This window comes from Haliotis cracherodii, unplaced genomic scaffold (genome assembly GCF_022045235.1).
Source record: "Haliotis cracherodii isolate W230 unplaced genomic scaffold, xgHalCrac1.p SCAF_1, whole genome shotgun sequence".
Classification (NCBI taxonomy): domain Eukaryota; kingdom Metazoa; phylum Mollusca; class Gastropoda; order Lepetellida; family Haliotidae; genus Haliotis; species Haliotis cracherodii.
This window is the reverse complement of record NW_027266264.1, coordinates 67,213,723-67,240,808: the sequence shown is the minus strand read 5'-3', so window position 1 is coordinate 67,240,808 and position 27,086 is coordinate 67,213,723. Positions and strand designations below refer to the sequence as shown.

The window sequence follows — 27,086 nt, the reverse complement described above, 5'->3', positions numbered from 1 at the left end:
AAGAGGTTCCCAGGGTAGATCAAGGTATTCATTGTGCCACGGCTCCCCTGGCCCAAAGCTATGAACACAAAATGCCATTAAGAAAGTGGTCAAATGTAACAAATGGTCTGGTTTTGTGTGCTGGCAATTAGGTGCCTCACTCTGGCAGTATGGGTTTGAATCCCTGATGGCACTCAACCAAAAAAGTACTAGAATCTGTTCTTTACTTATAAAGTGTTATCCCAAGTATATCATTTGTTACATTTGACCACTTTCTAAATGGCATTTGTGTTCACACACATGAAGCATGCAAGACTAAATAAAATGGTGCAAAATGTATTTGTTAATGTGGAATGTTTTAAAATTGAGACACCTTCTATGCATCAGTCAATGTGGATTACTGTAGTACCCTAAAATTCAAAGTTAAATCAGCAATTTAAGGACATCAGGCATAGCTTTTACACACACTGTTGCAGGGCCCTGTTCCTCAAAACCATCTTAGTGCTTAGTTAGCCTATGTTTAAGTGTGGGACTTGCGATCACCTTAGCACTTAAGATTGCTTTGTGAAATGAAGCCCTGGTCTGGGGGGCAATACTGCCATAAACTTCACCCCATCCCCCACACTAGGACATCTGTCACTACCGCGAAATGTCTGGTCTTTTCCCCGCTTTGAAGCATTTTGAAAATGGTTTGGCTCAGGTTCATAAGAAACTACAGATGAAAGAACACATGCATTATATTGTGGTACATATTGCTAGACATGAATCATTATTGCATTATATTTCAATACAAAAGTCAGGCCAATACCTATCACTAGTACTACTAAGGTCATGGGGGTAGAATAGGTCTTCAGCAACCCATGCTTGCTGTCAAAGTTGACTATGCTTGTTGTAAGAGGCGACTAACGGGACCGGGTGGTCAGGCTTGGTCAGAGACATGGTTGATGCATGTCATCGCATCTCAATTGCATAGATCGATCCTCGTGTTGTCAATCACTGGATTGTCTGGTCCAGACTTGATTATTTACAGACCACCGTCATCTAGGTGGAATGTTGCTGATTGCGGGGTTAAACAACAAACAAACAAAAAACAAACTAAGATCATGAACATATCAATAGAACAACAAAAACTAAGTTGTTCGAAGCTCAAGTCTTAACAAAACTTCAGCTGGGTCTGGTACGGTCAGCTCATGCTTGTCAATATGCTAAGATATTCTGAAAATAATACCAAATTCATGATCAAGCAAGTAGACTGTAAGGTTTTACTTTCACTTACAAAAGGGGGGTCCAGGAGACACCCAATGATTAATATTAGGGGTCTTTGCAGGCAGTATGAGGGTCCTGTAAAGTCATGAAATGGTGTAGTGTACTGTACGTTGAGATAATAACTTTAGAGCCTGGAATGAATATTATTTTGTGTCCATGGGAGGCAGTATTATTTTTTTCTGCATCCATTTTCTACATTTGTGCGTACTGGATGCACATTTGTGCTTCGCGTAAAACACCGAGACTGAAAATCTGTAACAGGTCAAGTATGTTTATGTCATGGTAACCATGACAAATCTTGATGCGAGAAGTCACAGATAGGACATTGGTTTGAGTCTCGAATGAGAGATAGATATGTTTTGATTTGAAATCTCTGGTTGACCAATTGTATTTAGGTATCGCCCTGTTCACTGGAGTAGCCTTGGTGTTTTTTTTATGAGCCACCATAACACTTCAGACCATGTTGAATAATGTCGCCTTGTACAAGAGCCTTGTCGTGTCCTGTCTGTCATTGAAACCAGTATCTACAGATTGCAGTACACTGAAGGTCAGAAAGGAGATATCATGTTGATTCTGAGTTGTTACATGAAAAGGTATCCTCAGGAGGGGGTTTGAAATCAATGACGGGATATGATATCTAAGTCTGTGCTAACACTGTCACTGTCTTAACAATATTACTTGGGACAGATTGGCACTGAGCCCTGTTTTATCACTTGTTGCCACAACAATACTAAACACAGTTGAATCGGCAGGTGACTACAAACATCCCTCGTCCTGTATTGGCAGATACAGACAGCTGCTGAACAGTGCATGTGATAGCTTACGCTTGTGAATGAATAATTACCACAACAGATTGATCTCCTGGTCAAGCAGAATGTAGGAGCAGATCCCCATGTCCCGAGTATAGTTACTGAAAACATTACCAGCTTAATTGACCCTGGTCACTGCTAATTATATCCATTTATCACAAACTGCTAGTGTGTACCATGTGTTCTGGATACATTGATCATCATACATTGCATTGATTCATATCAGAATATGTCCTGCTGTGCAATACCAGTAGTTATGCTATTGTTAGTTTTACGACATGAAAAATACCAATAAAATTACTTGTGTGATAATCTTTAATACAGTAGATTGTAATGGTATGACAAAAAGAAGGTTGATGTAAGATATCAGTCAAACAACTCAAATTAGTGTATGTGTTTATGTCAATATGATTTATTGTGAAATACATATCAAAGTGATTATGGAAATTACCGCTAAGTTTGAAGTGATGAAGACTGAATTACTGCCCTTCAATATGACATATCCACAGGCGTAAAGGCACAAAAGAGAGAGAGAGAGAGAGATGGTGGTTGGGGTGGGAGGATTAATTGCCTTACATTATTACACTTCTCATATTTATCAGTGTTTTAAGTGAAGGATGAAAATCAATGAGCCATTGATTCTCAGTCGTCAATGTTGATAAATAAACCTCAATGTTCAGAAAGTTAGGTCGACCCTTCATTCAAATGCTCAAGGAGCGACCTCAAGGACCCAGAGGTGTTTCATTTACAACACTGAACATTGAGCATGTTCTGGGTGTCCATCTTCCTGTTTGAGTTTCTGTTTTGTTAATTCATTTTCACTTTGCCTAATGTTGAGCAATTTCTCCTAATGTGTGTATAGTATGCTGATGTTGCTTTACTCAAGTTTTGTTTCAACTCTTTTTCAAATGTATGACAAATATCCAAGCACTATTTCTTATCAGTTGAACTGTCAGTTAGGTGAATTTTATGAGCAATTGTTGCTGTTGTAGCTATTGTTGCTTAGTTGCATCAATGTCACCTTACTCCAAACATAAGTAATGCATGGCATTGCAGGTTTTATTAAAAATATACAAACAGAATTTTGCACCCAAAATATTGTTACTTGTTGAAGACGTTGAATGTCACAATGTTCCTTATGAGATTAGGGATAGGAAAGTAGGGTATCATATAGTTATTTATGACCCGGTACAGCAAACAATGTGCTGACAATAAAGGACAAGTGCACAGTGCTATTTGAGTTGTTTCTTCATAGTCTTATCAACATTAACGTTTGCTTTGTTTGTTTTCCCTGCCAAATGTGTTACAAGGGACAAGGAAGAATAAGGGCTCATTTAGGGCACCGGAAATGACAGAAAAATGACATGGACGTTATCAGACATGTTCAAATGGTTGACATCAAGCAATTTTATGTCAAGAGAAAATCAGAACTATAAGTTTGATCCTGATGTCAAGAGAAAGTCTTTAAGGAACATTAATCTCTGGCTTCTTCACGGCTGTCAAACACTGCCCGCCAGGTCTCACTGGCCACCGTGAGTGAGAGAAGAACTTTCAGGCAATATCTATACACTTTTCTAAATACTGATCGGTTACCCACGATCTACGAATATTTCGATATTACAAACGGCCTCGTTAGTTTGTCAATTACCTAAACAAACCGGTAAAAACAACAGAAGAATCACATCGAATGTCACTATTTTGAAATACCCTTATGATTATAGTTTAATATAAAAAAGGTATTCCTGCAGTGAAAGCATTTTCACATTTCAGATTGCGTAGATAATACGATTACTTCTGCCTTGTTATCATCCATGTTTCCTGGTATAACCTACAGCTGCGTATTTGTCAACATTCACTGGATGCTCAGTTAATGAATATATTACAGGTATAATTAGTGGTAGCACCACTCTGATTACCTGACAAGGATTCCCATTTGGAATTTCTTGTGTCAGGGTAATCATATTCAATCTGAGTCAAGGTCTGAAGTGGGGTGAAATGTATGTTATGTAATATGTACATGACAGCACAGCAAGAGAGGAATGATTAGTTGATTTACAAAAAAAACATCCATCAAAGGATTAACCAATTATATATGCAATGTTATCTTGCCCAGTGGATTTGTCAAAAGTAAGTGTTCACATGTGTAGGTTTACTAAAGCAGACAGAATACACCCATATGTGGGCGTGAAGTGATGATGTTAAAACAACATACTTTGTTCAAAGGATTAACCGATAATACGTTTATTGATTGGTGATTGTTATCTAACTCAATGGAGTTTTTAAAGGAACCGTGGACATCATGAAAATAGTTCTCATGTTGGTTATCTCAGCCGACTACTGCGACTTGACAGCCATTGTGAAACACCTGAAAGAAAGTTGCACGATCTGTTGCAAAATGTACATGGGGTATTTTATCCAGAAAATCTATCTAAGGACTTACTGTGTATCTTTTTTGGTGCATTGAGGTATGAATGGAAAAAACGATGTGCAGACGTTTGTAAGAATCTGGCTGTAGTGGATTCTTACGAAAGTCTGCACATCGGTTTTTCGATTCATACCACAGTGAACCAGGAAAAAATAGAGTCAATGCCTGCAATTAAATTTGACAACATCAAACATGTTTTATCCACAATAGTTTAACACAAAAAACAGTTGTCTGTATCAAAGCAGACAAAAATGATGAGATTGATAAACATTCCAGGTGTATGAATACAGACAGTGGTGTTACATGAATCAGGTGATCGTTTAATTTATGCACATAACTTGACGCGCCTACAGTCAGTAGCCAGTCAATAGGATCAAAGCAGTGGTCATAGGACCTGTCAATGAAGGCAAGTGGCGAGAAGAGCTGCAACAGTCAGACTGTAACGAACCGGAAGAAATATGTCAGGGAGAAGGCGGCTGTTTCAATGACATGGTCAGGTATCGCCAGATTCAACATTACTCACCTGAAAACGGGATAACACAGTTGGAAAAATGCTAGTTAGAAATGAAACCCAAATGTGCATGAATGTCACTAAATGTCTTGTGCATGACGATACACTGAGGAGAAAGGGAATTCCCTCGACTGTAATATTGGGATTCCCCGACATTCCGCAGTAATACAAGTAGAGCGCCTTGGTGGGCGTGGCACAATTTTTTACATTCATTGGGAAATGAATGCAATAACATGTGACCAATTCAGCTAATTAGAATACAGGAATTACAATGAATACAACGAAAATTTGATTATACAGTATATATATTTAAAAATATTAAGATTGTTACAAAGACACGTGACATGGAGCACGTTTCTTTGTACAGCTGCAGACATATGGTATATTGTTACTTTATGGGGATATTCACAGATACTCTCCTTGAACATGGTAACTGCCTGATACTATGCATATATCTTGGTCAGTTGTAATTACGATAATTGCATTTTGTTTTCATTTTTGCTGTACCATTGAACGGAATCATTCTTGTTCCTCTACATTTTCGTTGGGAAGTTCTCCGATCACTTGGTTGTTTTCACATGCCTTTTTGTTTGTAGGCATGCATATATTCAAGTCAATTTATATAATGTTTAAATACTTTGGTCATTGACAAATCTGTCACTGTATTTAACACTAAAAGATTGACTGAACATTATTAAGAACTTCAAAAGGGTTTAAAAACATCACAATAGACTAATTATGCTTGGATTATCATATTAAAATAAATGGACTGATTTTTCAGTCAATTGTAAAAAAATTGATAATTTAGGCGTTTAATAAATTGCCTAAGTGGAAATTTTAGTGACAAATGCACTTACAGTTGGTGCAGCATAGGTCGCAAACTAGTCGAAATTTCTGTGATATCATCCATTTATCCAAGACTCAAGATGTAGTTTATACTATATGTTCATAAGTGTCTTTGTCTGCTTATCCTAAGAAAATCAGCTTGGGTCAAAGGGTTGCTCCTGCTCAAATGATTTTCATATTGATTTCATGTTTTGGCGTGTAAAGTTATTGGTGATACAGTCTTAGAGATTTGGGAGGGTTCATCAGTCTTCAAGGTTTGCTTGTGTAGTATTTTGACATAAGGTTTATTACAAGGACCCTTTAACTTAAATGCTTAATTTCATGCACAGTACTAGATTCATAGTCTGTCCTCTCAAAGGTTTTGTTACCCTGCCTATCCATGTTTCCATCAGTGATTTTAATAGGATTGTTGAGAAATATTAATTCTTTTCTTTGGCCTAAATTGGAAAAGTGTAAATTCCCAAATGACATGTAATCCTTCTTGCAGAATTTAACAGATGAAATTTTAGATTTCAGATTCAGAGCTTTGCAATTCAACATGGGAAGTTTAATCAACTGTCAAATAATTATACTATTGGGAAATCTTGAACCACGAATTTGGAATTTTGTGTGGGTTATTGTCTAGACATATTGTTGAATATCAACTCCAGCGAACTAATGAGAGCCACCCATCTGCCGTATTGTTGCATTACATTAATCTCACTCAATATTTGTCTGATACTTATGATGATCTTAAATGAATACTTGAATATATTACAGAAAGACATATTTGGTTTAAACGCCAATTTCCGTTCAGGTAATTTATGACAAGTTGCCACTGAGACTAGAATAGAGATTGTTCAATGATTAATCAAGAGCCTACTCATGTTGCACACTGTATGACGAGGTAGGTGGATTTAAATGTCAAATGTTGATCATCTGGGTATGTTTTTTAGGTTCAGCTGCCTTCAGGCGATTTAAAGATAGATATCTGAAATGTTTTCACAATGTCAAAAGTTTTATTGCATAAATTTGCAAAGTGCTTGAATTCACACTTCTGGATATGAGTAGTAATAATTATTGCAATCATACCTCCTTATTAATCTAGTAGTTTATGCATGCCATGTTGCTGAGTATGTGTCCAAATGCAGTGATTCTCTGTGAAACTGGAACACTTACACTTGTTATACTTGATTGTATTCAATCAGAATGTGAAGCAGAATGTACATTACACAGAACCACATGCAGCACTACATGAACTGCACAAGTTGTCATTGATTTGCTGTCAAATGTAAACATGACACAGCAAGCAGATACCTATTTACAGCATCTTAATCATGTTAATAATGAACAATCAGACACCAAGAAGAAAACTCAGCTGATATAATAGTGACCTGTTTTGAGAAATTTGGAAGCGTGAAGGCCAGAACCTGGCCTGAACGCTGCAGATCACTGTTCCCATCTGATGGTAAGGATAATCTGCTGTGAAAGCTCTTATTGATTTTCCAACAGTTTGCAGTAGCTAAACCTCCCCAAGATATTACCAAGTGGCAAGTCTGTGGGCCAACAGACTGTCGATTTGTCCCAACACTAAATGTTACGGCCATTTCACTGCACTGCTTCTGAAATCTGATGGTCTGTCAATTGGCAGACCTCATCGATAACTTGCCTATACATGCCTTTCCAACTTCCTGTATTCAAGGACCTGTATATGTGTCATTGGAATAAATATGACAGCTGTGGTAAAGGTGGTGAGGTTATTATGAAAAGGGTGGTGCTGATAATCCAACTATGGACATGTTTCTGTGACAAAGCTGAGCAAATTGGATTCATAGAGACCCTCCGCACTCTTAATTGTACCGGTTTTGACCAGTCTGGCAATCCTTCCCAACCAGCGAACCAACATCTCTTCATCACTTTTGTGAATGGGCATTTTCTTTTTGTTTTCGTTTTATTCCTCCTATGATTTTATTCCTTTATTACATTTATTTGCTGACTGTTTATTTGTCATGTCATTTAACAAGACATTTTTGTACAGAGTGATCTTAATGTTTTCCTCAATGTCTTGCTCGATTTCAGAACAAATCCCTGAATATGATGCGTAACTCCACACTGTGTGAAAAAAAACCAACATTTCACTGCATTTTGAATGTTGAACAATGCATGAGAGCCATAGAAAAGCAGTGTATGAGGTGTTAGTCACACTCCTGACTACCACATGGGGCTATCATAACTGGATATAACATTAGGTAGTTTGTGGGATAATTTCTGTGCACTCAAAGTAGTGATGTCAGAATAGGTCACATGCATCAGTGGAGGATGGTGGATGTGTTTTACATTAACTTATACATACATTGTACAGTGTACAAGTTGTAAGGAAATGTGTTCAAGGAGAATGTTTCTGCTGAGTAGTTTCTTTGTTACCTTTGCCCAATGCAAATGTGGGCCAGTGCATCATTTAAGCTGGACCAATCCATTAATTCCCATGTAGTGACATGACATGTAATTCCTGTTCAATCTATAACCATGATAACAAGGAATGGTAATGTGTTATTCCTGAAGTAATTTTCATAATGTTTGTTTGTCAACAAAGTCAGCAAACTAGACCACCCAATCCTGTCAGTCACCTTTTACGGCAAGCATGAGTTGATGAATACCTATTCTAACCCGGATCATTACAGGTCTCATATGTGCAGTCAATAATATTTACCAGTATAACAAAAACATTATCAGTTTGTATTAAAATAAAAGCTTTGAAAACAGGTTCAGAATTATTGCCTTCAGATGCTACTAGTCAGTGAGGAAGGACACCATTGGATTATGCTTGTCATACGTGTATTACATTTTATGGGAAGGTGGGGTGGCCATGAAAATATGCACCAAGATCTGTTTTATTTTGTCACAAGAAGGACAAACTCACTTATGTGGTATGAGGGTTTGATCACATCTTACGGAACACCAATGTTGATTTTGTCAGTGTTGTCAATAAGATGACTGGATAAGACCAGCCAAGACAAGTGGATGACGTGTGACATTTACAGCAACACACAGTGGCCAGGATTATTTTCGTGGCGGCTTATTGATCAGCAGAAATATGTTGTATGTTACTATGCAGACAGTCATCCATGGACGTATATTCTCAAATTGGTCTGGAAATTAGAGATGCTGTGTACTTATATGAAATATATCCAAGATTTATCAGTGCTAGTTTGTTTTTAATGGATAGAAACATCCTTACGCAAAATTAAAGACATTTCAAACAAAACACTTGCTTGAAATACCGGTTCAGCTACAGAGCTTCATGTGTGTTATTCAGTATTTGGACACATGATCAATATGCATTACTGTTTGTGTGATAACAATGATTTTGCAACATTAAATTGATAGGTACACGAGACCCTACTATACCCAAAATATAGGTTCCATTGAAATAATCATTGTGGTTGTTTTAGGCTCTGACAACAACCAGGCAGGCAACCACTGTGAACATAATGTGCCCCACTAATCACTAACCCTCTGTCGAATGTGTTTTGAGTCTTCCACTTCAATTACAAACTCATAACTAACAGTTAGGGACTTCATAGTTCATTATATTCTTGATTATGAAACACGTGAAAAACAGTTGGAATGCAGTGTCAGAGAAAGTCTGTCTTATCAATTGAGAGATGTCTATCTTCCAGTGTAAGATCTGATAAGAGTTCTTGCCGAGACTTGATGAAGACTTTACTAAATATAATCTACAGTCCAGGGATCCTTGAAGTCTCCTATGCTATTCAAATCTAGGGACCCCCTTATCTTTAACTTTAAACTTTAAGCTTTTTTCAAGGACCCCCTTGACTTTATGCTAAGTTTTGAGTACATAATGTCACCTAGCACTGCTTCCCTGCAACCTATAGCAGCATTATTTGATGTTGATCAGATGGTTTATTGAAATGTATGACAGTGTAACGGGTTGGGGTCAGGATGTTTGATGTCCCATCCCGACCATCAGTTTCAAAGAGATATTGTAAAAACAAACTTTATAGAAAACTCAGAACAAGAAAATTCAATGGAAGACAGCTACACTTGAAATATATTGAGCTAAGTGCAAAACTTATGATGATCAACGCTAGTCAATTATTATTGTTAGATTACTAATATCTACAAATTTTTGTTTTTGTTTTATTACTCTACATGTAAAGAATAATTACGATGTGCAAAGGCAGAGCCAATATTGCTGCGATGCAATTATTATATAAAACTCTAATAAACATCTATGGCATCATTACAAAATTTCTATAAACTTGCTCATCCAAAAAGTACAACTTGTGTTGCATCTGTTATTTCTGCAGCTGATTTGGAACAAAATTATAATTACATAGTAACATCACCCCCGGAAAAACATATAGCAGAAGATGCTAAAAGTTTGTGCGAGAAGGATGAGATTGAACACCAAATATAAGATATAACATTAATTTAGATGAATTTAATCTACCATATTACATGTCCAGGAAGGTGTTTACATAAGTATTTTGGAATAAATATTTTTACTGCAGTGGATTTAAAGCATAAAACAATCTCTGAATGAACTACACAACTTTTGATGACATAAGCACTAACAGGTTGTGGGAGTATTTAAGCCAATCTCTGGAGCTGACTATAACTGTTAAATATATGATGCTACATTTAATTGATCCTATAACTACAATAAAGATGGGTTTTACACACAAGATGTGTATGTGATAATAAATAATCATATCTCAACAGAGCAACAGGGTGGACGTGGTAGCCCAGTGGTCAAAGTGTTCGCTTGTCACGCCGAAGACCTGGGTACAATTTGTGAAGCCCATTTCAGCATGTTCAGGTGTCCCCCCACCGTGATATTGCTGGAATATTGCTAAAAGTGGTGTAAAACCATTCTCACTCACTCAACAGATAAGCAGCGTATTTTCAAAATCACCCCACCCCATATTCAAAACCCAACTACTTTTAATTAACTTGTGTATAGAAATGCATGCATTAAATGAAAAACTCAAATGTATAAAAACAGGTCACATAAATACCCAATGAAGCTTTTTCAGCATGCATACAAATTTCCGAAACACAATTACGAGCTTATTTACTTTCTGAGTCATGCTTATATATTTAGAACAGTTATATATAAACATCTGAAACATTATTTCATTTTTTTTTAAATCTTGTTCACTAATTTGGGGAAATATCCAATAGAGTGATGAATAGATGAGTGAAACAATATTGGTAACCCAATGAAAAATGTAATAGCCCAATTAAAACACAAACCCTAGAGTAAAAACCCAATTTCTCAAAAAGTTATCTGGAGCTCTGTCACAAACAGTTATAAAAGAAAATTCAATGTGATTTCCGGAACGTGGGCAAAAACCAGAGGACTCGATCATTAACAACCGAGGCTGACTGACAAGAAAATGAATACATGACCTTAAATATTAAAGGTGTGCCATATTACTGATATACGGGTAAACCATGGTTCTTTCTTTCATGGACTTTATCAACAGTATTATTTTTGCAGGTGGTAAAGTGGATGATTTCAAATATCAATTTTGACAAAGCCTATAGTTATGAACTTGACAGTACCTCCTAAAGGTTCTTGTAATTGAAAAATGCAAAGTAGTTTGTTTCTCATGAAGATAGTTACACCAAGGTGCATTCGTATTATTTCATACATAAGTAAACATGCAGGGTCCCAACTCAGCCAAGGTCACACTTTCTGTGTGGAATGTTGTATAGACTGAAACTTCAGCTTAAACAAACTTATCAAACTTAGGGAAAACATGTCATGAGTCCTGTCAAGACAATCAGAATTATACAGTATGTTGTGAAATGGATCAGAATACGGCCTTATGTATCACAGTAAATTTAATCAAATGTTGATCCTGACGGATAGGGCTTTTTGTTTTACAAACAATTGACGCTTTTGCATATGACCAAGAGCATAACTGTGCTATGGTGTTATTTCAATGCAACTTGGTACACATTTAGCCTGAATGTTTATTAATTTGAATACTAGTCTGTTAAAGCAGCATAGTCATTTTCTTATCCACTGAGTTTTACTTGCACAGAAATGTGAGGGTTTTACCATGACCTATTAAACTTGGGTTCCTGGAGAACCTTGATAATTTTCAAGGGTTCTTACAGGAAATATGAGGGTCATGTAAGTAATTAATAGTGTGTGGTGTACTGTAAAATTTGATAAATATAGAATACTAAATGAGCTCCCGTGTAATACCAATTTTATGAAACGAGTGAATAGTTCTGGTATCTAACGAGCAAAAGCGAGTCAGATACCATAACTATTCACGAGTTTCATAAAATTGGTTTTACTCGGGAGCGAGTTTAGTATTTTATTTATTACTGGTCATTTATAACTTTTTTAGAATTATACTGTTGAGTGTGAATAGGCTGACACCTACACGATCCACGTGTGCATAAGCTCCTCTCAGTGATTTATCATCTCCACACGCAATGTCGTTGAATAAGCCAAGGGATGTTGAGAGCTTTCGATATTTGTTCGTGAAACGTGTGCCGAGAGTACATAAGCACGCATTTGGGTATTACACAATGTGTAATACAGCTGTATGTTTATTAAACGGGTGATCTCTTCAGGGGCAAGTAATAATATCTTTTATTACAGGACCTTTATATTTCTTGTCACAATTTTGGTACAGTGATTACTATTGTGTCCTTCAGGATGCAATATTGTTGTTTTGTGCATCCAGTCTATACATTTGTGAGTTCTGGACACATTTCTGCGCTGGGTAAAACTCTGAATGTACTGTGGTTTGATGACAGCAAAAATAGTTTGAAACACATCATCAAACAAGTAACAATGCCCATGTCTTCATGGTGACACTCAAGAAGTTGAAATCAATTGGTTGCTACAAGACCATGATGTTAGACCGTTTGAGTTCATGATAATTGCAGGCCAAACTTGGTGTGGCAAGTGAGTCTCCAGTGACCTTTACAAGAATGGTGATATATAATGGAAGTAAGTTAGAAGGAGTAGGCATAATATGAAGTGCCATTCCTTGCCTTCTTCCATGGTAGATAATGAAGGCAGTTAGATGGAGATGAAGTCATTGACTGTACCCATATGCTAACAGCAGACATAACCCTCAAGGTCACATGCCAATAGTTCTGATGGTTAAGGTGGTTCTACTGTGTCTCCCATGTACCAATTTTGCAGTGAAGAGAGAGTATTTCTGGGTTTTAATGTTGCAATAACAATAGTTACTTTAAATATACCAATCATTAAGCATGTTAACCAGCCCTTTAAAATAGACCTGTGTCAGGGTTTTATTTGGCTCCAGTCTCATCCATCGGAGAATTTCTCCTGTAGAACAGCAAAGACTAGTGACTTAGAGGGATAGTCAACCATGATCGTCTTCCACAATTCCCTTGGGAAATCGTTTGGCAATTCTAAAAGAATGGTCAAAGGTTATGAGACTGAAACAAATGCTCACTAACATGGTTATACTATATGAAGTTCCTTGCTCCCTGACCAACTTCTAGACCAATCTTTAGTTAGTTGTATTACTGTTTAACACTGCACTCAGCAATATTCCAGCTATATGATGGCGGTCTGTAGAAATGATCGAGTCTGCCACAGTATGATGCATGATACATATTTTTCTGTATCGATACTACCAGACAGTACACTTGCTAAAGTAATTATTTTGCTTGTTTTTACTGCAGAAGAACCTGTAGTACAATGATTCTTGATGATTCATAAACCTGCTCTAGTAAAACATTTATCAGGGATAATTCTAGTGTGGGGCCTTGGGCTTTTAGCCCTTAAATTTTAAAAAAGGGCCCACATTTTTCAAACTTTCATCACTGCATATATTCCATTCAAGACAGGAACATCTACCTGAAACAACATACATTTCATCCCAATCAGATTCTAGTGTAATGACAATTGATGATTTGGACTGTGCAGTTTGACTATTCTATTGTCATTGATCCAGCAAATTGGGAGTAGTTGATTCATAAAAACCTGAATGGTAAATGAGTTTAGGTTAGATTAGTCCAGTTTGCTTCAGAAAAATCAATTCAAGATGATGCAAATTTGTGGAGCACGGCTACTTTAGTGGTACTTTAAGAATAAATAGGTTCATTGGTGATGAGCTCCTGTATCCTGACTATCGGCGTCATGGTAGCCATTGGCAGTTATTTTGAGACGCAAATCTTAGTTTAAAAGCTTTCTTAAATTTAATGCCTTATGTATGTAATTCTGTGGCAATACATGCTGACTCTCCTTTGTACCTTTTCGGCATCACTTCTGAAACCAGCGAAGGAGATGAAGCTTTGCATGTATGATCCCAGTAATGGTCTCTAAATAGTGCTCATATGATTGTGATATATTAAACATGGTGTCCATGGCAACTATATGCAAAGCCATATCTTTATTGTGATATATTGTCTGTGGTGTGCCTTATAACATTATATATTGTGTTGTGTATTGTAATATTTAGCTAGTAAACCTTTCCCTAATTTGGACCCTCTACTCTGTTATTCATGTTTCAATTAATGTGCAATTTAATGAAGCTATATTTTTTAGATATTGCGATGAGGTGTTTAACTTTGGCTCATTTAGTGTGTTATTTGTTTTATAATATGCAGTGTAGATATCCTTTTGGTTTAAGCTTATATAACGTTTTAAAAGTGTTCTTGTATATATGGGGCGTTTGGGTAGCCTAGTGGTTAAAGCGTTCGTTCGTCCACATGGGTACAATGTGTGAAGCCCATTTCTGGTGTCCCCCGCCGTGATATTGCTGAAATATTGCTAAAAGCGGCGTAAAACCATACTCACTCACTCACTCTTGTATATACTTATTTACCTACTGAAGCCATCCCAAACAATTGGGGTGAACTTTATAGCCTCTGGTTCAGTTGTTGAATCAGTTGAAAGTACAGGTTATTTTTACTTTGTTTTAGTGATTACTTAAATGTTTGTTGTTACAGGAAACAATAACTGCAAGTCCATTAAAAAATAACAGCTGTGCATCAACCTTTCAAAAGAGCATCATATTTTGGAAGATGAAATGTTACTTAGACCTTTAGTATGAGTCCCGGAAAATCTTATCTGAATAAACTTCTAAGCTTATAAAACTTTTAACATAATGGTTACTGTAATGCTCGTCATTGATTAGCATGTGGACGTGATTGAAACTGTCAAAGGATCAGCTCAGCTGCCAGGTTATTTCCAGCATCACCTGAGAATTTGTGGGTTGCCATGGTTACTTTGTTCACATTTTCACAAATAGGTGACATTTGTGTCTTAAAGGAAAATATCAGTGTTGGCATCATCACCACTTGACTTTATTTTTGCTCAGGGCAATTACATAGTATTTAAATGAAACTTTTGATATTCTGGATGAAGTTGCTTAGGTAGAGAATTGAGATGCAAGGACTGTATCATGCAAAAATAATAGTACTATCAATGCTGGAGGCACAGTAATTCATCGTGCAAATGACAATCTCACCCGCACCAAATCGGATGATAAGTAGCCGCTGTAGTCTCTTAATACATCACTTTCGGCTCTGTTTTCTCAACTACCCTCCATCGGCGACAACTTAAATAGTACTGTCAGGTCCTATTTGACTAGAATAAGAGTCCCTATGACTAAGTTGAAGAACTCAGTATCAGTCAAACTCCTGATAATGGACATTGAAGCTTATTCTAACTGGTGCCACAGGGATCCGGCATATCCTATCCCTTCGCCAAGAGTCATACAGAAATCTCCCAGCAGATACACAACTATCGATGACTCTTGATAAAGTTGGCTTTGCTCACTCCTCCTTGGAGAGCTTCCTACGGATGCAGGAAGATCTCTTCTCTGCAGAAGTTTTGATGTCCAGCCAGCTCCAACTTATGCATAGATGCCACCTGCTGGTTCAAGTTAGATCAAGGATATCCAAGTCCCTGAAGAAGTCAGTGTTTTCCCAACCCGCCAGTACCCCAGTGCAATTTCACAATCAACTAGACCACATCACTGACAATGTTTGGGAAGACAAGACCGACCGATTCCAAACATCAGCTATCTAGTCTGGCATTGTCAGCATACAAGTGCCCTGCCAACACTCTTCGTCATTCGCAGGAGCCCAAGAAAAGCCTGGAAAATTACTTTTAACAGTGATTACTGTTGCATCTTCCCAAGGCAAGAGAGTTAACTGACTATAAAAGTCCAGTTTCCACCCTTGCCGAACTAGGTTGGAATTACTGGGCTTGATCGTAGCCGAACTAGGTTGGAATTACTGGGCTTGATCGTAGCGCCACCAGTGGCTATTACCAGTTATGTCCCTCCTATGGACCAATCAGATTCCACCTCTTGTATCACTTGTTTGCTTCACACAAGATGGTGGCACCCAGTTAAGACGATCTGATGGATAATCAAGATCTATATTGTGATAAAATGGGTCTTACATCGCGAAATACATCCAATCATATGTGCACCTAGATTAAAAAACATGAAATGATTTGGAAAATATCTGTTGACAACGAGTTGCTGGTGCACATGCTTTGCAAATCCTGCAAACGACCGAAATCTTCACGACAATTTACGATTTCGGTGTGCGAATTTGATTGGACTATGCATAGGCTCATTAGTCCAGCCAAAATGTAACTCCATAATACCAGCCTAGTTCAGCAAGGGTGGAAACTGGACTTTTATAGTCAGTTAACTCTCTTGCCTCAGGAAGATGTTACTGTTGTAGTATGGTTGACAATGCTTAGAGGTACTGATTGTGTTCAAGGATCATTGTTGTGTGGAAAACTAAGGGTTAGTAAGACATTTGAAATTTTACATGCAAAAGTGCATGTAGACATAAGTATTTGGTTGCACTTTTCAATAATAGATTGCAGTGGTACATGTTTATTACAGTATAAGACCCGTGAAGATCCGGGTAAACCATGCTTTCCGTCAGAGGCAACTGTTGGTCATAAGAGGCGACTGATGGGATCTTATGGTCAAGGTCGCTGACTTCGTATTCCAATTGCGTAGATCAATGCTTATGATATCAATTACTGAATGGTCTAATCCAGACTTGATTATTTATGGACCTCCCTCAATCAGTGAGTTGGAAGGGGATATTTAGCTTATGCCATTCCACCTTGGCCTCTGCTGGACAGTGTCCCGGAGAAAGCAGAGGACTCCTCAAAGTTGTCATCCTCAAAGCTCCAGCCTGGCCAAACATGACTTGGTTTCTTTGACTGCTTTTCCCCCATGCTCCCACTAAGTTCCGATCTGCTCCATCAGCTGTGATGGGACATATTCCATGGAAGTCTCCAAAGTCTCTACCAACACACCTGGAAACTTATCACAGCAGAAATGCAGGCTTCCTGTTCTCCAAGGTGGCCTCCAATATTGAGGCAACGGTCTTGGAGACCTTCATTTTCTGACATCTGTGACACCAAATGGCACATGCCAGTTGACCTTTTGATCATGCGTTGGCCTAGGGTGGGACAGATCTAGGTTAGCACTTGTTTTTGTACTAAAACCTGGAGTTAGTTGATCATGAAGATGCCAAATATCACAGTATTTACAGTGAAAGTATGAAGATATTGTATCATTATCATCATTACTTACTGTCAGCTATCCTGGATTACTAATGCTAGATCCCACCACACCCTCTGGTGTATTCTGGCTATGATAGTGATAGGGTATTCAATGGGATTATCAAGTAATAATTGTCATTGTGTATAATTCTAAGATTACTACCTCTATTACATCAGGATGTAGTCCCTCCTACCTCCCCAGTCTATCTGCATCTTTTGGATGTAGTGATTGGAAAGAAGTGATGATGATCTTGTGCAAAGTCTTTTGCTTGAGGTATGGTTTACATAAACACTAGTTGGGATGGGGGCTGACAGTGAAGTGGATGTCTGTTGAAAATCTTTGGCTTTTTTTTAGTGTAGTGTTAGCCAAATTGCAGGAGTTCCGTCTATGATGTAATAGAGGTAGTATTCTTAGAGTTATACATGATGGTATCTATTGTTTGATTGCCATGTATGACCATGTTGACCTATGCCATGTTAAGAGTTCAGGGAGGCTTCCGAACTTGACAGCTCTTGTCTGTCCACCTGTGTATTCATCATGTCTCTATGACAGTTTGACTGGTGCCCACAGGTAGAGAAATAACGATACCAGTGCTGTTTAATAGGAGCGTTTTATTGTTGCAGTAGTATGACACTAACTCCACAATTCCTTTGAGTGTTCAGAGAAAAAGGAGTCCCTGGTACCCCAAGATTGGCAGACTAAAATGAAAACATAGTTGTTAAAATTGTGTGATTGTACATAATAGTACATGTATGTGTGGATCGTTGCTCATGCTGTAAGCCCGTGGCTCAATATACACTCCGTCGCGCAGCCGATTTTCTGGCCTTTTTGAAACACAAGTCTAAGACAGCCACAACTTCTTTTTTCAGTAGATTTCTAATGCAGTTGTTGAGAATATAAAGATAGTACTGGTTATGATACCCATTCCAGGGTAAAATTGATCTCGCCCAGTATCTCATACCAAAGCAGATTGGATGGTCAGGCACTGTCTCATTGTGTGTCATCATAAGGAATGGCATGGTTCATTACTAGTATTACATTCTGTTATTATGTAGTGATTAAAGTGCAGTGCATGGATAACCAATTCACTGTACTGGTGTCAAGTGGAATTTTTTGTGGTGCCTTACATATTTAAGATAATATTATTCAAGCCTTGTTTTCATACATAACATTCCAAGAGAGTAACTCAAATACTAAATACATCTGGACATATCAATTCATGCGTATGAGTTGAAAGAGCAAACGTGACTTTCTAGATCATATTGTTTTCTGTTCCTGCAACTCAATACCAGCCAATATATATCATCATATATACCGTATTCGACGCAATAAGCGCCCAGGACGCTCTCAAAATTAGAAATGGGGGGCTCTTAATAGAATGTTATTTTGGTGAAAAACAACAACCTTGAAAGATAACTTTCGTGGTTTATGCTGACAGCCTGAAATGTTTATATACAACAGATATATTTTTTCCAGAATTTAATTGCGTATTATAAATAAGTCTTTTGTACATTGATCAATCGGAAGGGGTGCTAATTGGGATTGTTCACCAGCAAATATATTAGTAAATATCGCCGTGGGCGCTTATAAGAGCAGGGCGCTTATTACGTCGAATAAGGTACTTCTAACATCATGAAATGTTAAGGAGAGGTAACAATGATATACGTCCTTCTTGGCCATGATCACAATATCCTTGTGCTTGCTATTAGGAGTTGACTCCCAACTGAATCATATAATTCACTGGAGTTTATTGTGTGCCTTGACAGCTAGGTTATATTCACTGCTGATGTAACATGTGTCCTTCATTCATTTCACATGAATAAGATTTTTGAAAGGTTGGAGCGAAAGGTTGCTGTTTACATACTTATATTATCATTATTGGACTTCTGAAAAAGCAAGTAATAACTAACATAGTATCAAGACTGTGTATAACCTTAAGTATAAGACCTATATAGAAGACATTTTGCGTGATTTTGGTGCTCCATGCAAATGATGTACTTAACACGTAATAAACAAGGAATTAGTAGAATCCACCACAGAAGCTGTAACCTTGTCAGAACTAGCTGTGTGATGATTTGTTGAATGAGCCAGCAGAATGAAGGTCATGTAACTGATGACCCAATAAATAGATACCTCACTAAACAAACTTCCTTGTAGGGGCCAGGACACAAGATAAAATAATCAAGCCTTTCTTGATAGCATTCATCATGTGGGATAAACTTGTTTATAGAGCAAGACCATGTTTGAACCTACCTCTGACCTGGTGAAGACACTCGGGTCACTTGCCTAACAATATGCTTTTGATCCTGTGCAGAGTTGCCCTACTTAATTGGGTTTAATATGATAAGGATATTACGATAAGAGGGAGATGTTAATATTGGCTATATATATTCCTGTCAGTATTACATAATGACATTAATCATAATGATTATTGCTTGAAGGCCTTACTTAATTGATATTCACAAGTCTGATATGTATATGTTAGTAGCTGCATCAATAAAAATTAGCTTTTCATTTTGTTACGTACCTAATGGAAAATAGTCAAGATATTGGTATCTGTGTATTCAAATGTCCTGAAAGCTGTGATTGGTTTTATCAATGCTGTATGTGCAGTATATTTCACTATTTCACTTGAGATGAAACAGGGATTTGACACATGTCCTGCAGTGGCAGAAGTATTTGTGTTGATTCATATAAAGTTTCTCTGTGGTTGGAGTAGGTTTGTTAGATGTTTTGTTAGAGTGCCACTGCCTGTGTGGAATTCATCCATATATATTTATATGTTGTACTTTTTGCTTGCACTGTGTATTATCACCAAGTTAGAGAACACTGATATCAAGTTTGGTCAGCCATCCTCCATCTTGTCTTGGCCCAGTAGCAACTGTTACACAGACACGCTGGGCACATGTACATAATACCTGCCTGAGGAACTGTTACGAGAATCCCATTATGTGAGAACATACTTTGGATATGGCCTGCAGTACTGCAGCAATATTGATCGAGCAAAGAAGGTCTAAGTCCCCCTGATTGAACCGTTACAGTGAAGTTGTTTCGTGTCCCCCCTCCTCCCCAGTCTGCCTTCAAAGGTTGGGTTTCCGTGGCCATGTATTGGTGACCACATAGATTTGTTAAGGAGGGCCCAGCTTCCAGTATGTTACTCTCTAGCAAGCACGGATGTTTGACACTTTTGTTTGATCACACTCTCAGTTCAACATCAGATGGAGCATATCGCAAGAACACCTGGCTCAATCAATATATATATGCAACAATACACTGTACTGGGAAGATGGTATTTATTGATGCTTTTTATAAAGTAGGTACCACTGGCTACCGATTATAAGATGCAAATATATTACAGCTCTATAGATCTTCTTAGCATTAGAAATTAGTTCGTATTTGTGTATGTTGCAAAATGGGTAAAATGTCATTGGTTATATCAAATATGTGATCTAGACTGAACCAAAAAAGAGAAAGTCAGCTGCAGAGTAACCATGGTTACTCTGATCATTGTTCTGATGTTTTGTTATAGTGGTCACAATATTGATTACCATTAGTTCATTTAACTTGAAATCTTCATTTTCCTGTTTTGTTGGTTTGTTGTTTGATGCATTATTCCAGCAATAAGACCACAGTCCAAATTAAATCAAGTCTGGACCAGACAATCCATTGATAGATGTTATGTGCAAAGTTGCACTCCTTTAGGGTACAATGTCACCATGTCTAAAACTTCCATGTGGTCACCTTACAACCAGCATAGGTTGCTGGGAACTCATTTTAAGATGGAGTGCCTTTAGGGGCTTCAGTTTCTAAAGAGTAGTGCTTTGGCTTTGCATCTATAGTCATGCATGCTCTGTCAGTATTGTATGTTGATAGCATTGGAGCTTAGACATAGATCATTATAATGCCAAAAGTATTATGTATTGAAGGTTTCAATAGAACTGAAAAATTAAATCATGGACCAGTATAGCTGACTTTAAACCACGACTCGTCTGCAGTTAACAAACGTCAATTCAATTGTAGCAATGATAACAAAGACCATGAACCCATCAAAGAACCGCCTGAGACTTTATTTTTGACATTATATTGCATGAAGTCTTCTGAACTGAAATAAGTAGTTCCCTTGGCACCAAGCAAATGTGAAAGTACCACAGAAATCTTTTCTGTGCAATCATCATGTTGTCATGTGGCAGACCTGAAAAGGGTGCTTGTGTTGACTTTACTTGCATCAGCCTGTGCAGTGCTCTTACACTGACACTTTCTGTCAGAGTCTGTCTTTGATCATGAGTCTGTAAGTGTAACACATTATTATTATTATTTAAAGCATATGAGTAAATAAAACTTACTCACATGAAATCATTTTTATGTTCTTCACAACAAAAGCACTTGACATCTAGTCGCAGCGCAGCAATATCGTGAATACTTCAAATATCCTTGCCAGTGAGACTATCTGTCAGCCTGCTGCTAAGTCAGCTGAGTTTTCAACCCAGTTATCAGCTATTCCCCATGGTCAGACCAGGGCTTCTCTTTACCATCTATTGATTCTGTGACAGAAGGCATTGGCTCCTCAGTAGTATGTCCATATTTGGCACTTCAAAGCTGCCAAGTATATAATCCACTACTGCACATGTTCTGTGCTGTTGCGTGGTAAGTCATGATGATTTCAAACTTGTATTCGTGAAGTTCAGTATGCATGGAAAACATTCCTCACAAGTAACAAATACTTTTTGAGTTAAGGTCGTTTGAAAGAATACTTACTATATAATGTAGTGAATACAATTTTTGATTGCACATTCTGTTGTTAATCTTCCTGAATCTGTTTGTAGTGTGCAGATTATATGAGTGTCATTTTATTTCTGATAAGGTAAGTTATTGATTTTGTTTTCAACAACTTGTTTACCTGGCCAAGATATATTTTCAGATCATAATATAGCTGGAATATTGCTAACAGGCATGAAACAAAACAAACCCACATTACAACAACCACAAAGCTGAACTTTTAAAGAGGCCCCTGCTGCTGGTAACCTGAAAGTTATAGTCGCCTTCATTTCATTTTCCGTGACAGGAGAGAATGAGTTTGCTTTTCCAGTTTCATGCAACTCAAGTTTTGGCCGGATATAATATATCAGTTCATTTTTAACACACTCAGCGACATGTGGCAACTATCTTCTATTTTAGTTGAGGAATTAATGAGGTTTCATTTTTCAAGAGAAGTTAAATATCACAAAACCCAATTTCTAATCTCGAGATAATCAACAGTAAATGTTGACTTGGTACATTGTTATCACACAAGTATTAACACACATTGTGACAGTTCACTTTCCCTAAATAATCCAACCTCTGTCAGTAAAACAGGTGTTAACTGATATCAAAATCATCACAGAAATGTATATTTTATGTCAATCATCTGAGTAATCTTGTATAAGTGTACAATGGAACCTCTTCCTGACTTTGTTATCTGACTGCATGATTTAACACTATGTACAGTGATGTGAAAATTGAAACAATTGAAACAATTTTCACTTGTCTTTTGGCAAGTAAACCGTGGTAATCTACTTGTCCAGAGTTGAAGGTTACTTTGCAAGACATTTTTAGGCACAATATAGAGCTTGTGTCTTGCAATTTGTGGCTATCTGGGTTAAACCTTGGTTTAGGCTTGAGGTACAAATAGCTTTATAAATCACTGATCAGTACTTTCTTTTAAAATTGCACGCCTTGAATATCTGTAATAATGATGAAACATAACTCTACTAATCACTTTTATTGGGAGCTTAGAAAAGATCTAAGCAGAACAGTGCCTAACATCCCTGGTCTGGCAAGTCTGGCATGTATGGTATATCCGCATCCCTGATGTAACTTCATGTCGTCCCTGGGGAACCTTAACTGCAGTTTCATATCAACACTCTGCTTTCCTTGAATGACGGACAACTCTCTGCCATTTTGTTGGCACCCTCAACATTGAGTTTACATGGTCTTACTGTTGTTCAGTAAATTTTGATCTTTGTCAAGATCAGAAAGTATTTGTAATGTAATTATTAAAAACACTTAGACTATAATGTTGCAGAAATACAATTGATACGCAGCATACGTCAGTCCCATGATTAAACGCCTCTGTAACATTGGAAGAGGACTGACAATATGCTTCACAGAAACATTGTCTAGAATATGTTAAGTTGTGTCTTTTCAATTTCTCCATCAATCATCTTTTGTTGTTCCTGTTTAACTTATAGGATACCTGCTGTACGTTATTGACTTCAGCTTTGACATCAAATTTCTAAGGGTTCTGTTTATCTCTGAATTCCAACCCTGATTACTGATGGAGGGAAGAATCTAGAGGTTCTTATTGAACCTTGCAGAGAAACGCAATGCTTAATGCATCCTTGATGTACTCAACAATACAGATACACTCTAGAACCGAGAAACATGACACATTGTTATCTTCCCTGCCTTCAGATATCTTGTACAGACAACCACTGCCATGATGGACTGTGTTCAGTCAGACTCGTACTGCTACAAGTTGGCACTTCTTACTAACATGGTCATGTCCACAGATATATAGGGTCTTGGCAACAGTAACTGTTGTGATATGGATTACAACATCCCTAATCAATATTAAAATGTTGTGGCAGTTTGAGATTTTACTATTTTGTAATTTACTTTCATGGCTACATGTGACTTTTCTTGGCCAATGATCATTTTTATCAGCCAGTCCAATAGCAGAAGCCTAGGCTTCAGTATTATTTAACTAATGTATGCCCTACCCCTTTACTTCATGGACATTGATTCAGCTCCTAACAGAGACATATTTGAAAATGCCATTTATTTAAGCACAAGATTTTGACTGACTAGTTTATTAGTCTTACTGTTGGTGGGCAGTTTGTAGTATCAGGAGCCAAGACCCAGGAGATCACCCAGTACTGCAGGAACATTTTAGTGGTCAATGTGACTAGCCCTTGTGAAGGCTTGCTGTGCTGTTAAGGCAGGAGTTGTTTGAACACTGCTTGTCAGAGCAGACGATGAACTGAGATAGGCAGCAGGCATGATACAAACTATAAATCAATAGGTTGTATCATGACTGCCTATCTCAGACCTTCTCTAGCAACTGGAATATTATAGGAAATAGAATGGGGGAGTGTGTCCAACTATATATTAAGGCAGAGCCCATGTATACCACTACCTAGGAATGGTCAACTTAATGTTTTCATGTATGATTTCCTTTTTAAATTGTTTGAGATGGAGGTAGATTGGACTCTGTAGATTACTTACATTTAGATCTCATATTGAGCATGTTCACAGGTATACATCTATTTGGTAATGGTAGTAATAACCTCCTAAAATGTTATTGGTCACGCTGATTTGTTTTTTGTGGAATTTTGAATCACTGGAATCAAATTTGGCCAACTTAGTCTGTCAATACAATTGTATCTGTTAAGTGAGATTTTTCCCAGTTGCCTTGGGTAGGCAACTAAACTGGCTGTGAAGATCTCCCCGAGGGAACTAGATACAGATGAGCAGCTAATGAAATGGAAGTAGTCTGCTGCGGCAGTGGTATATCTAGTAATCATCTAATTGGAGATTAACTAGATCTGTCTGTCTGGTGAGCAGTCCAGAAATTGTTAATGATCTGTTATGACCGGACATACAAGATGAGACAATAGTTGCCACCAATTGTGTAAGACATTCTTAGCTCAAACTGTTTGAATATTGTCATTAAAACAACACACAGTTCCAATAAGCCTTGTGAATTTTCAAAGACTTGAAAAGTTAACAGTTAGTTTTCTACCGACGATCCAAATCCATCCCAGATCTTCAAAATGTGGAAATACTTTAACAATCAGGCTTATCCAACCACTTTTAGATATATATGTTCTGAAGATGTCAGGCATTATCATTCCATGTTAATGTTAGTTTGTTTCTCTGATGGGTTGATATTTAGAGATATATACAAACGTAGTTGAAAAATGATGTATTTTGAAGTCAGCAGTAGACACAATAGTTGAAACACCAGTAGTCAGTCACTGCTGTCGCACTGCTGCAAGCCTTATTCTGACATGCTGTCTGTCCGTGGGATGTTGATCAGTGAGGTTCACTTCCCGGCCGAGAACAGTCAGACTGTTTGCCCTTCTTAGGACAAACAATATTTCCTCCCACATTTTCATGTTTATGCATGGCTCTCGTATCACTTCCACTCTTATGCAGTGGAAAGAAGCTTAGCAAATTTGACTTGGCCAGCCTGCGAGCTAAGACTTTTGGTTGTGCAATCTGCTTCATCTGCACAATGTCTGCCCAATCGAAAGTATGGGACTGCTGCTAACTGGATGAACAATGAGGCAGAACTGGGTTAGAGTCGCAGCCATGGTATGTTTCCTTGTGTGTTGACCTGCAGTAGTAGATGATGAAGGGGCAACTATTGTTCACACCACGCTCATTGCATCGTCCCTCCTAGATTTTCTGTCCCGTTCTGTGCTGTATAGAAATCTGCCCTATCAACACCCTTCTAGCAGCTGTTTATCTTGTGTATATAGCCAGGTACATGACATTGTGTAAGATACGCCTTTGTAATCATGACAACACTTGGCACAGACAGAGATATAAAGAGAATGTTGTTGACAATCCATTCAATTTCTTGTTTTATCACATCGTATAGTTTTCTTAGCAGGAATATTGTCTCTTGTGACTGGACTTGTCTATTTTCAGAACATTGACATCCTTTCAGTAGATGTTCCCTTTATTGATTTTAATGTCACTAGTTAGACTTGTTAATGCTTCAGTGCTTGCTAGCATTATTACTTCTGCTACATTATTTTTTTCTTAAAAAGCAATTGTGTATATAATTGTCAAATATAATCACAACCATGATCTGAACAAATATAGCTTCATTAATGATAATAAAACATGAAGTGATATCATATGCATGGGCATGTTAAGCCTTTGCTTCCGGAAATTGGCTATGGTCTGCTGAGCAAATTTGTTAAATGTCAAGATGTGATTATAGCATCCTGATATCAAGAGAAGATGTTGAGGCATTTTCAGATATTAACTGTTAGTTACCTTGTCAGTCACATGAAAAACTAGATTTTCTCCACGTTACGACTTGCCATTTAGAAATAAAAGTCGATGAACACCAGTAACAACAACAAAGAGGGTATGTCAGCATATGCTGATGCTGAGAAGACAGATTCTGTATAGCATGCCTGATTCCATAACGTGTTGATTGGCTTTGTGTTGTTACACAGCTCTGTGATTTTGTTTCAGATGGCGTTCCTCAGGTGTATTACTTTGGTCCGTGTGGCAAGTACAATGCCCTGGTCTTGGAGCTGCTGGGACCCAGTCTAGAAGATCTGTTCGACTTGTGTGATCGCAAGTTCTCACTGAAAACTGTGCTGATGATAGCAATCCAATTGGTATGTTGTAAACTTTATAACAGACATAGCTTGATCAAGTCAGTTCTGTTTGTAGTAGTATGAGAAAATTAAGCCTTTGCTTGTATTCATAACAGTGACATTCGCTGTGACTGATTGTGTTTCATGATGTGAATAACACGTCAAGAGTTGATGTATTCAATACAAAATAAACCATGCATTGTGTGTACAAGCAGGATACAGGATTTCATGTTGGTTCATTTTCTAGGATATTAATTGATAGTGTTGCAAAATGTTCTAAAGATATTTTCTTCAAATCAGGTAACAGTCAAAGATTGT

At 37.6% G+C, this 27,086-nt stretch overlaps 1 protein-coding gene across 4 annotated transcripts in view; it reads left to right on the top strand.

Moving 5' to 3' along the window:
* LOC139460522 (casein kinase I) overlaps window positions 1–27,086 on the top strand; it is a 51,803-nt gene that overhangs the window by 5,197 nt on the left and 19,520 nt on the right. For all 4 annotated transcript variants that reach the window (XM_071242162.1, XM_071242224.1, XM_071242023.1 and 1 more), the window contains exon 4: window positions 26,641–26,789. In XM_071242162.1, the coding sequence (XP_071098263.1) occupies window positions 26,641–26,789 (149 nt within the window). The remainder of the gene's footprint in view (window positions 1–26,640; window positions 26,790–27,086) is intronic.